Raw genomic sequence first — 12327 nt, 5'->3', positions numbered from 1 at the left:
CCAAGTCCCCCACCTCTCTCACTGGACCCTGAAATTTTTATAGCATGTTGAGGGGGTCTCAGAAAGAAACAGGTTGAGAACCCCTGCCCTAGAGCCTTTTTGAAAGGACATTTGCTACCCTCCAAGTCTCTTGAACAGCAGCTGTTTTTAATGAAAAGATTGCATATTTTTGTGAGCAGTTCAGATACTTCATATTTGAGCTCCTTCAGAACTTGATGACGGACTGTCTAGGCCTGGTGACTAATTGCATTTAATATTACTGATTTGCTCTAGCATCTCTTCTCCTGTCATCTCAAGATCTGAGACTACCTCCTCTTTGTTACCAGGAAACAGCAGATATGGGGTAGGAATCTCCTTTCTGAAGGTGAAGAACGATGCAAAGAAACCATTTAGCTTCTCAGAAATGTCCTTTTTGCCAATCACAATATCTATGTAATGCACTTTAAAGCACATATCCTTCCTTTCTTTACATTTTAATGCAATCATATGCACTTTCATCACTGTACTGTATAATGCATTTCACTGTAATCTCTTGCACTTTATTTTAAATGCACTTTATTAAATTATTAAACTTAAATATCACAAAATGCATATACAGTCTAGCTGTCTTTTTGCCTTAGACATATGTTTTGAGATTGCTAATAGCATCAAAGAAACTTTCCCTATTCTCTTAATAGATTTGTCAGGCTACCAATGCTACCCGAGATTATTAAAGCAAAATTTAATTTTAAAATCTAGTTGACTTTTCAACTGTGGCACTCTTTGTTTAAGTTTCATTGCACTCAACTAAGATGATGAAAAAACCTACTCAATTTCACTCATATGTCTGGTAAATTTCACACTTTAGATCTTACAAGACATCATATGGGTTGCAATTAATGCAATAAAAAAAGTTAAGTTAGAAAACTGTTTTTATTTAAAATTAAAAAATAATTCAAGAAATCATCCAGATCAGTATTACATTGTGGTGGTGCTGCCCCTAGAAAGATCCATAATAAGTAATCTAAGACATAGCATTTAGTGCAAGGCAAAAAATAAAAAGGCTTTAAAATGTGTTTATATGCAAAATGCACTATAGAGCACAGAAACAGCTTTGCCAGACCTGCTCTCTTCTCTTGTTATACTCCGTTTTCCCCAGAATCCAAAGATAGAGGTAAAGAGGCTTGTATTGAAAGGCTCTTGGCCATGTCTCCTTCCTGACATGAGTCTCTGTGGCCCCTCCACTCTCCAAGGAGGAGTAGCCAAGTGCAGTCTGGTCCTCCTCTGTTATGAATATGCATAGTAAGGGAGGAGACAGGATGAATAACTTCTCACAGCAGCTCTCAGAAGTCAGTGCAGTATCTAGCTGCTGATTACAGCTAAATAAGAGGGGTTTTCTCTCACTCCTCTGGAGCTTGGTTACTGTGGTGTTTTTCACAATAGGCTCTGAAGGAATCACACTAGAAAACAAGATTTGCCTTTTTTGTTGTTTTTGTAAACATGAAGTACATTTGGGACCTACACTACCTGACTGTCAATTTATATGGCTTTTGTCAGTTCCTCTTAAGGGCTGGGGATAGTGGGAGCTCAGTGCAGCAAACTTAGCTGGTAATGCTGGGACTTTGTCTTGTACTGTTGTTGCATTTCAGGAGGCTGAGCTCATGCCAGTGACAAATAATGAAGAGGCCAAGATCGGTAGTCTTGGTTTCTACACGATACTTACCAGTTTTCCTCATTCTTGTATGGCCAACGCATTTAGTTCCAGTCCCCATAGCAACAACTTCCTTAGTTACTAAAAAAGAAAATACTAAAGTTAGCTGAACCACTTCTAAAAGCATCACCCTAATTTGATCATTTCAATCAGACAGCACATGGGGACACCACATGAGAGAAGGTATAAGAGGAGGGATGAAGTAACACCTATCTCTCACACACACACCCCACTGGAGGGGGAGGCTATGTATCAGACACACACAGAGATGAGGAAAGTCATGTACCAGGCACAGCATCAGTGTAGGGGGAAAGACATGGCATGTGGCAAGGGAAAAGGGGAGCATGAGGTCCTACACACAGACAACACAAGGTGACCACCAATTCAGGGACCCCCAAATAGGGAAGATGACATAAGGGGAATGCACCATACAATGCATAGCACAAAGGAGATGCGGATGAGGCAGGTTTACCCATACCCCCTTTTAAAGGAGACCTGCTAAGAAAAAAAAAAAAAAAGGGTTCGTATCCTTTTTTGGATTCTATGAAGAATGTCAAAAAAATCATAGAATAGCAGAGTTGGAAGGGAACTCAGGAGATCATCTAGTTCAACCCCCTACTCAAAGCAGGACAAATCCTCAGTTTTTTGTTTTGTTTTTTAAAAACACATCCCAGTTTCCTAAATGACTCCCTCAAGGATTGAGCTCACAACCCTGGGTTTAGCAGGCCAATGCTCAAACCACTGAGCTATCCCTCCCCCCACATGTGGGTTTGGGTTTTTTTTTTGTTTTTTTTTTTTTAACATCAGAAATTCAGATCTTGCCTATTTCACTGCACGCTAATTGGTTAGTTTCACATCAGAACACATGGTAGAGAAGGTCTACATTTGCTAAGTGACTAGTGATTTTGGATGCCTAAAGAGAGACTTTAAAAGGGTGGGTGCTCAAGCACTGTCTGAAAGGCAGGCACCTCTAAAATGCATCAAGTTGTGCACTCAAAAAATCATTACCCACTTCTGAAAACTTAAGCTGCAATTTTTCAACAGCTTAAAAGATTGCTTCTTGGAACAGCTAACTCCAAAAAGTGAACAGAGGAGAGGTTATGTGTAGGAGTTGGTTCAGGAAGTAACTGTAGCTGAGGAATTGAAGCAAAAGTGATCAGGAGATAATGTCTTCAATATTATCATTGGAAGAACATCAAAAACTATAAAGAGGGATTTAACTCACCTAAAAAGTCAGAAGTGAGGAAACTTAAGGAAACCTTTAGTCTCAGAATAACCAAACTAAATAACTGTAACAAATACAGAAGACATGTATGCCCCAAACAAAAAAGAAGCTGGAAAGCAAAAAATTAAGCCATTATGGCTAACTGGCAAGGTTCAAGAAGTTATGCAAATCAAAGCAAGCATCCATCAGAAAATGGAAATCCAGCCCAAGCGAGGCATAAACTACAGCATGTAATCACTTCTGTAACTTCCACTTTAATTAAGACAGAATTGGAAGAACAAATAGCCAAAGACATAATTTAAGTACATCAGAAATAGGAAGCCCACAAAAAAATTGGTGGTTCCACTGAATCACCAGGATTAAGCAATTACAGAGGACAAGAACGCCACAGAAAAGGTAAATGTGGCACTGTCAGAGACTGTGGTGTCAAAGGAGACACTGATAAATTAACCAGCAGCACGTACAACCAGGAGTTCAGAAGAAGCTTAAGGATGAAGTGGATGAGCTACTACCAAAAATATGCACTCATTAAAAATCAATTATTATGCCAGGGGACTGGAAAGTAGCAAACGTCTTTCTGTCCAGCACTATGAGTGATGCTGGAAATTATAGACCAGCAAGTTTTACTTTAGTACTATGTAAAGCAGCTGAAGAGATAACTACAGACTTATGTATCAGAGGGGTAGCCATGTTAGTCTGGATCTGTAAAAGTAGCAAAGAGTCCTGTGGCACCTTATAGACTAACAGACATATTGGAGCATGAGCGTTCGTGGGTGAATACCCACTTCGACGGATGCATGTAGTAGAAATTTCCAGGGGCAGGTATAAATATGCAGGCAAGAATCAGGCTAGAGATAACTAGGTTAGTTCAATCAGGGAGGATGAGGCCCTCTTCTAGCAGTTGAGGTGTGAAAACCAAGGGAGGAGAAACTGCTTTTGTAGTTGGCAAGCCATTCACAGTCTTTGTTTAATCCTGAGCTGATGGTGTCAAATTTGCAGATGAACTGAAGCTCAGCAGTTTCTCTTTGAAGTCTGGTTCTGAAGTTTTTTTGCTGCAGGATGGCTACCTCTAAATCTGCTATTGTGTGTACAAGGAGATTGAAGTGTTCTCCTACAGGTTTTTGTATATTGCCATTCCTAATATCTGATTTGTGTCCATTTATCCTTTTCTGTAGGGACTGTCCAGTTTGGCCGATGTACATAGCAGAGGAGCATTGCTGGCATATGATGGCGTATATTACATTGGTGGACGTGCAGATGAATGAACCGGTGATGGTGTGGCTGATCTGGTTAGGTCCTGTGATGGTGTCGCTGGTGTAGATATGTGGGCAGAGTTGGCATCGAGGTTTGTTGCATGGATTGGTTCCTGAGCTAGAGTTACTATGGTGCGGTGTGCAGTTACTGGTGAGAATATGCTTCAGGTTGGCAGATTGTCTGTGGGCGAGGACTGGCCTGCCACCCAAGGCCTGTGAAAGTGAGGGATCATTGTCCAGGATGGGTTGTAGATCCCTGATGATGCGTTGGAGGGGTTTTAGCTGGGGACTGTATGTGATGGCCAGTGGAGTTCTGTTGGTTTCTTTCTTGGGTTTGTCTTGCAGTAGGAAGCTTCTGGGTACACGTCTGGCTCCGCTGATCTGTTTCCTTATTTCCTCGTGCGAGTATTGTAGTTTTGAGAATGGTTTGGTGAAGATTTTGTAGGTGTTGGTCTCTGTCTGAGGGGTTGGAGCAGATGCGGCTGTACCTCAGCGCTTGGCTGTAGACAATGGATCGTGTGGTGTGCCCGGGATGGACGCTGGAGGCATGAAGGTAGGCATAGCGGTCAGTAGGTTTTCAGTATAGGGTGGTGTTAACGTGACCATCACTTATTTGCACCGTGGTGTCTAGGAAGTGGACCTCCCGTGTAGATTGGTCCAGGCTGAGGTTGATGGTGGGGTGGAAGCTGTTGAAATCGTGGTGGAATTTTTCCAGAGTCTCCTTCCCATGGGTCCAGATGATGAAGATGTCATCAATGTAGCATAGGTAGAGAAGGGGCGTGAGTGGATGAGAGCTGAGGAAGCATTGTTCCAGGTCAACCATAAAAATGTTGGCATATTGTGGGGCCATGCGGGTGCCCATAGCGGTGCCACTGATCTGGAGGTATATATTGTCATCAAATTTAAAATAGTTGCATGTGAGGATAAAGGCAGAGAGCTGAGCAACCAGTTGTGCAGTGGCATCATCAGGGATACTGTTCCTGACAGCTTGTATTCCATCTGTGTGTGGGATGTTTGTGTAGAGAGCCTCTACATCCATGGTGGCTAGGATGGTGTTTTCTGGAAGGTCACCAATGCATTGTAGTTTTCTCAGGAAATCAGTGGTGTCACGGAGATAGCTGGGAGTGCGGGTGGCATAGCGTCTGAGTAGATAGTCCACATATCCAGACAGTCCTTCAATGAGAGTGCCAATGCCCGAGATGATGGGGCATCCAGGGTTTCCGGGTTTGTGGATCTCGGGTAGTAGATAGAATAACCCTGGTCGGGGCTCTAAGGGTATGCAACAGACTTAGGCAACACCAAGATAGAGAGGATACTATAGGGACAAACAAGCACAGCTTCTGTAAAGGAAAACTGTGCCTCTTGAATCTTTGAGCATGTCAGGAAAACAGAGGATACAGGAGAACATGTGAATAGGTCATTAATGAAAGTCCCAATAAATTATAAGTAACATGGGGAGAGCGGTAAATTTTTGTCATGGATCAAAACTGTCTAAGAGAGGAAACAAAGCAGAAATAACCAACCACTTCCCATGATTAAGTGGCTAACATCAGGTGCAGCAAGGATCCATATTAAGACTAGTGTTAAAATATATCTAACAATGATCTAGAGAAAGGGGAGAGTGATGACCTGGCCACATTCACAATCCCAGCTGCCTAGTCACTATGTCTGACACCTTCCTTAAACTGTCCTTCCCTCACCCTCTCCACGCAAAATTTTGCTCTTTCAAATAGAAGATTGACAAAAATCTACCACGAAATTTTTGTATCTCCTTTTCCCATATTTTCCCTCATCACTGACAGAGGTTTGTCACTTGCTCTTCTCCTCTAAACCTTCCACATGTAGCAGTGACCACATCCATCGCCCTCCTGCCTCATGACCTCCTTTGCCCCCTCATTCCTCCCTCACTCCCCTCTTTAATCTCACTCACCTCTGACCCCTTCCCCTCACAACATGAGAATGCTGAAAGTGCCATCCCTCAACCCCACCTGCTTCTCCAAATATTGCCTACCCTATCTCCTTCTCCCCTTCACCACCAAATCTGAGAACACGCCATGTGCAACCGCTGTCTAGAGTTCCTCTTCTGCAGCTCCATCTTGGACCCCCCTCCAGTCTGACTTCTATCTCCTCAGCTCCACTGAAACTGCTTTCCCCAAGATTTCTATTACCTTTTCTTGGCCCAAACCCAGAGCCTGTAATTCTGTAACACTCCTTGAAATCTCACCATCTTGGCTTTTGTGGTTGTCCTCTCACAATTCTCCTACCTCTCAGATCACTCCTTCAGTTTCTTTCAATTGAGCCTCTTTTTCCACTCTCCAAAAAAAATAATAATAATAATAATAATAATAATTGGAGATATACCAATCTCCTAGAACTGGAAGGGACCTCAAAAGGTCATTGAGTCCAGCCCCCTGCCTTCACTAGCAGGACTAATTTTTACCCCAGATCCCTAAGTGGCCCCCTCAAGGATTGAACTCACAACCCTGGGTTTAGCAGGCCAATGCTCAAACCACTGAGCTATCCCTCCCCCAAACAGGTCCTACAGCTGCAAACCTCCATAAAAATGGTATGTATTTCACTGTGATCCTGTCCCCTCATCCTTTGTAGTCACTTGTCTTCTTAGACTGCACAGTCCGAGGCAGGAACTATCTCTTCATATGCATTGCTACAGCATCCAGCACAACAAGGCCCGAATCTCAATTCACAGCACCCTGAACACGGTGTTCATTTCTAGTCACCTCTTCTCAGGAAAGATACAACAAAATAGAAGAGTTCCAGAGAAAGGCAACAAGGATGACTAGAGTCCTGGAAAGACTTCTGTATAAGGAGAGATTGAAGAGACTTAGACTGTTTCATTCAGAGAAGGGATATGATAAATGCATATAAAACAATTAATGGTATAGAGAAGGTCAGTTGGGGACTCGTTTATGCTCTTTCATAATACATGAACAAGGAACATTCACTGAAATCGAAAGGCAGTACATTTCATCATCAGTGATCCCTCAATTCAAGGATGATCTCTACCACCGATTTACATACTAGTCCCGAGATGACTCAGGAGTCCAATCCTGGAACCACAGATACGCCCGCAGTAGTTACAGACATTTCTTGGCAGGTCAGCTGGCTGTTGGGAGAAAGTTCTCTTTTTCCTTCCTTTACATTTAAAAAGTAATAAAATACTTGTGCACATTGAACAACTGACATGTGGAACTCTCTGCCATAAAATGTCACCAAGACCAAGGGTTTAGAAGGATTAAACGTGAATAATGATAACATCCACATTATATGGCAGTCTAATCTCTCATGCTTTGGGATGTAAATCAACCACTATCTGATGAGGGTTAGAATGTGGGACAAGAAGTGATGCTGGTCAGAATGGGGAAACACTGAAGAATGAGCTGGGACACTGTCTCACCCTGGTGAGGCTAGTAAATCTGGTGGAGTTTCTAGGAAAGAGCAACACCGAAGAGCCCTCTCACTGAAGGCACACAATGTCCATTCATCAAAGTGATGCAAAGACTCCCCACTAACCCTGGATGACCAGGTAGCCTCAATATCTAAAAATGCCACTTTTCACCTCCAGCTCACTAGGTAACTCCTCCCTTTCCTCCCAGATGAGGATCTGACCACAATGATGCACACATCTGTCACCTCCAGGCTAGATTACAGTAATTCACTGTGTCTGAAGCAGAATGTAAGAATAATGCAAAGCTCCAGTGGATACGGAGTACAGTTGTCCACCTCTTCCATGGTTTAGGGTGCCATGAGAACATTAACCCCATGGCACTGTCCCTCCACTGGCTCCCAGTCCATTTCCAATGCCAGTTTTAAGACTGCTTGAAGATTAGGACCACTTAATGACTCAAGACTAGTTACATTAGAAATCAAATTTCAAACTGTAAAATGCCAAGAGAGTTGGGCCAATGCAGATCACAAAGTCCAGAACGAAGCATGTGACAGCCAGGGACAAAGTGGTCTCAGTCAAAGAGATGTGGCTATGGAACAAACTTCCAGAGAGCAGAAGACTGCAGAGTTCGAGCCCCTTCACAAGTGTTGCAAAATCTTCTTCCAGAAAGAGTCCTTCCACCAAGACAAGAATGATATTCACAACACCAACCACCACTCCTATCTGCCACACTCACAAAACACACATTACAAACCGCTGGCCCCTGCAGAGTTTTCAAAAGCCAAAAAGCGAGAAGAGTAAGACACTCTGTAAAGCCCACTAGGAACTTTGCTATTGCCAGTCTATTTTACATGGGAAGTGATCAGACAATACAATGATATGCGGCACAACGAAACTCTAGATGATTGATATAAACAGAAAGGAAGGGACATCTTCCTTTGTGCAGATTATGCCATTGTTTTTCATTGTAGGGTTTCTCAGACCTTCCTGTAAAGCAGCCGAAAATGGGCACTGTCAGAGACAAGATACTGGACTAGGAAGACCACTGATCTGATCAGGACTCGCAATAATTATGTACTCCATTTTTCCTGAGAGAAGATAATTTTGCTAGAGTCACATCCCTGTCCTTTCAAACAAGATCTGCAAAAGATCTCACTTTACTTCTCAGGGTCCTCCAATAGAGATCTCCACCAAACAGGAAAAGAATATTTAACATTCCTGATGTTTCTAGGATAAAAGTAAGAAAGAATTCAAACACTTTTTAGGCAAAAAACTCACATTTTTTTCATAGAATCATAGAATATCGGTTGGAAGGGACCTCAGGAGGTCATCTAGTCCAACCCCCTGCTCAAAGCAGGGCCAATTCCCAACTAAATCATCCCAGCCAGGGCTTTGTCAAGCCTGACCTTAAAAACCTCTAAGGAAGGAGATTCCACCACCTCCCTAGGTAACCCATTCCAGTGATTCACAACTCTCTGAGGGCTTGGCTACACTTACAAATTTGCAGCACTGCAGCAGGGTGTGAAAACACACCCTCTCCAGCGCTGCAAATTGCGGCGCTGCAAAGCACCAGTGTGGTCAAAGCCCCAGCGCTGGGAGCGCGGCTCCCAGAGCTGTACGTTATTCCCCACAGGGAGGTGGAGTACGGACAGCGCTGGGAGAGCCTTCTCCCAGCGCTGGTGCTTTGACTACACTTAGTGCTTCAAGTGCTAAGTGTAGCCACAGCCTGAGTGAAAAAGTTTTTCCTAATATCCAACCTAAACCTCCCCCACTGCAACTTGAGATCATTACTTCTTGTTCTCTCATCGGGTACCACTGAGAACAGTCTAGATCCATCCTCTTTGGAACCCCCTTTCAGGTAGTTGAAAGCAGCTATCAAATCCCCCCTCATTCTTCTCTTCTGCAGACTAAACAATCCCAGTTCCCTCAGCCTCTCCTCATAAGTCATGTGCTCCAGTCCCCTAATCATTTTTGTTGCCCTCTGCTGGACTCTTTCCAATTTTTCCACATCCTTCTTGTAGTGTGGGGCCCAAAACTGGACACAGTACTCCAGATGAGGCCTCACCAATGTCGAATAGAGGGGAATGATCAGGTCCCTCGATCTGCTGGCAATGCCCCTACTTATACAGCCCAAAATGCCATTAGCCTTCTTGGCAACAAGGGCACACTGTTGACTCATATCCAGCTTCTCATCCACTGTAACCCCTATTTTTCCTTTACAGGTCACCTTTAAAACCACATAACAGGCATTTACTGAGAAAGGAAGATTCATTCTCACCCTGCAGATTCCCAACATTAAGGCAAGCCTCTCTTTCAGGTGCAGACTCCACTTTAACCACAGCTGCCAGTAAAGTCCACTCCCGGTTAGGATCCGGCTTCCCCTGCTTAGGAAGCTTGGTGCTATAATGTGTGTAGCACAGACCAGCAACTTCATCAGCTGACCACATGGCTACAGCTGCCACATCAGCTTCTGAACAGAATTAGGATACAGCATAAAAACGAGAAAAGCATCACCTGCTCTTCCCAGTCCACCCAGCCTCCCTAGTGTCGTCAGTTCCCACCTACACATCATCATCATCATGCAGCAGAACTTTATTTTCAGGTGGTATTTCACACACGCTCATCCCCGTAGATGTTCCCCAGAGGGCTGGAGGGCGGAGACGTGGCCAAGGAGCTGGCTAACCGGTAAGGCCCTGGACTGAAAGTCAGGAGACCCAGCTCTGACCTGCCATGGACAAGTCACTTCCCCTCTCACCCCGCCTCCGTCTCCCCCTGTGCCTGTGCCGCGCCCAGCACGACGCGGCACCCCCGGGTGCTACCATCGCACCGATGGGAAGATTGGGGAACTGCGATCCCCTCCCCCCCTCCAGTCAGCTGATCGCCGCCGCGCGCCAGGTGGGGAACCCGGAGCCGCCCGGCCGGGACACTCACCCGGGACGCGAGTCCCGACTCCCGCGTCTCCCGGCTGCTCCGGGAGCGGAGCCCGGGCCCCAGGGCGAGCTGCGCTCGCGGCCTATCAGGGGGTAGTTTCCGCAGCCGCGCCCCTAGCCCAGCCCGCGCGCGCGCGAGGACGTTTGCGAGCAGGCGCGCTCCGGGGAGCGGGTGCAGAGGAGAGCGCATGCGCAAAGGTCCATCCCGTGCCGGAGAGCGTCAGTGTGACCCGGACATGCGTGTTCGGAGCGGGGGGGGGGCTGGGCAGGATAACTGGCCCCGGCCGCGATGAGCGGCAGCTCCCCGGTACCGGTTACCACAGCGCCCAGCCTGCAGCCCCGGGGAAACCCTTCCCCGCAGGCCCGGGCCGCCCTGGGGCGGGCAGCTCCCTGCCTGGAGCAGAAAAGGACCCACCTCTCCCAGCCCCCCCGCGGCTGCTGAGCCCCAAGGCGCTGAGCTGGGGGGGGGGGCGGAGCCGCCGCTCGAAGCCCCCGCACAAGGAGCAGACGCATCGGCCTAGCTCTCACGCTCAGCAGCCTGGATTGGTGACAGCCGTGGCCTTGGCTGCAGCCCCCAACAAAGGAAGGGGGTGGAATGGATGGACAATGCGCCTTCCCCTGAAGCCTGGCAAGGGTCAGAGCTATGTGGACCCCACCCGGAGAAGTTAAAATAGTAAGTAAGGGAAGACAGGCTCTACTTGAGGACCTGGGCAGCTTTAGGTACCAGGCATGCACGAGGATGTGACTCAATTTCCATTTCTGAGCCATGGAAGCAGAAATGGCTTTTTCTTTCCAGATTTGTCTAATATTCAGAAAGGGAATCTAGCACCTGCCTTCCACATGTGAAGATCCTCAAAGTTCAGGAATGCTCAGGTTCAGTTTGGGCCACTCTGTGTTACTTCATTTCTCCCAAGTCTCCACTGTAATTTGCTGTAGAAAAAGTAAGATAAAATTTAATAACAATTGCTGGCCTCTTCCCAATGCTAACTAGGACCGGAATTGCTATTTTCAACAACCATTATCATGTTTTTGTTTTATTTCCCATAAAAACATAAAAAGATGACAGTAATATTGCATTGGCAAGTTCTCCACAGAAACTAGGAGTGTACAAAAGAACAGCAAAGCACCTCAACTTGTCCTCATTATGTGGGACAGCCTTACAAAATGGATCCAGATATCCTCCAATCACACAAACTGAAAATTGTTCCACTTTACTGCAGGCCTGCAACGATGCAGGAAGCAGGCATGTATTCTATGCACATCTTGTAACCATACCACCTGATATTTTCAGACTGGAGGTGTTGATTATTCAGTATGTCATGTGAGACCCTCCTGTTTACAATAGTAACCAGTGCAGCATAGTTTTAAAATGCACTGTGCTCCTAGAAGCAAAGGACCTCATTCTAGACTCTATATGCACCCCATTAAAGACAATGAAAAGACTCCCACTTACTTCAACAGGCTTTGGGTGGAACTGGTTATACATGGGGTAACTCCACTGTCTTCACAGGGTCCTGGTCCCACTGCAGCGGGGTGGGGGGTGAGAGCTTGTTGCAGAGCTACTGCTCAGGGATGGGGAACCTTCTGGCATCCCAGCCTCCAAAATCATCCAGGCTGTTCCTTCTGCACAACTATGTGCTAGCTGAGGAATGCATAATATAGTAAGATGAGGCCCTGAAACATAAACCCTTGTATCAGAGGCCTGGTATGAAGCCTAAGGCCTGAACTAAAGTAATGATCAAGACTTTGTAAACATAAAGCAAAGTTAAGCTGTAAGCAAGAGGCAGGCCCTGCTCATAGAGAGGGCAGATGTTGCAAAAACA

The 12327-nt window shown here is 45.6% G+C and overlaps 1 protein-coding gene across 6 annotated transcripts in view; it reads right to left on the bottom strand.

The window, feature by feature from the left end:
* Positions 1-10655, bottom strand: part of ADAT1 (adenosine deaminase tRNA specific 1) — a 46007-nt gene extending 35352 nt beyond the window's left edge. For all 6 annotated transcript variants that reach the window (XM_044987211.1, XM_044987213.1, XM_044987212.1 and 3 more), the window contains exons 1-3: positions 10506-10655; positions 9853-10044; positions 1703-1771 (exon numbers count right to left, since the gene is read on the bottom strand). In XM_044987211.1, the coding sequence (XP_044843146.1) occupies positions 1703-1771; positions 9853-10021 (238 nt within the window). In that variant the 5' untranslated portion in view covers positions 10022-10044; positions 10506-10655. The remainder of the gene's footprint in view (positions 1-1702; positions 1772-9852; positions 10045-10505) is intronic.
* Positions 10656-12327: the final 1672 nt, after the last annotated feature.

Source organism: Mauremys mutica, chromosome 14 (genome assembly GCF_020497125.1).
Source record: "Mauremys mutica isolate MM-2020 ecotype Southern chromosome 14, ASM2049712v1, whole genome shotgun sequence".
Classification (NCBI taxonomy): Eukaryota; Metazoa; Chordata; order Testudines; family Geoemydidae; genus Mauremys; species Mauremys mutica.
Note: the sequence above shows the minus strand (reverse complement) of the source record. Positions and strands in the feature narration are given on the sequence as shown.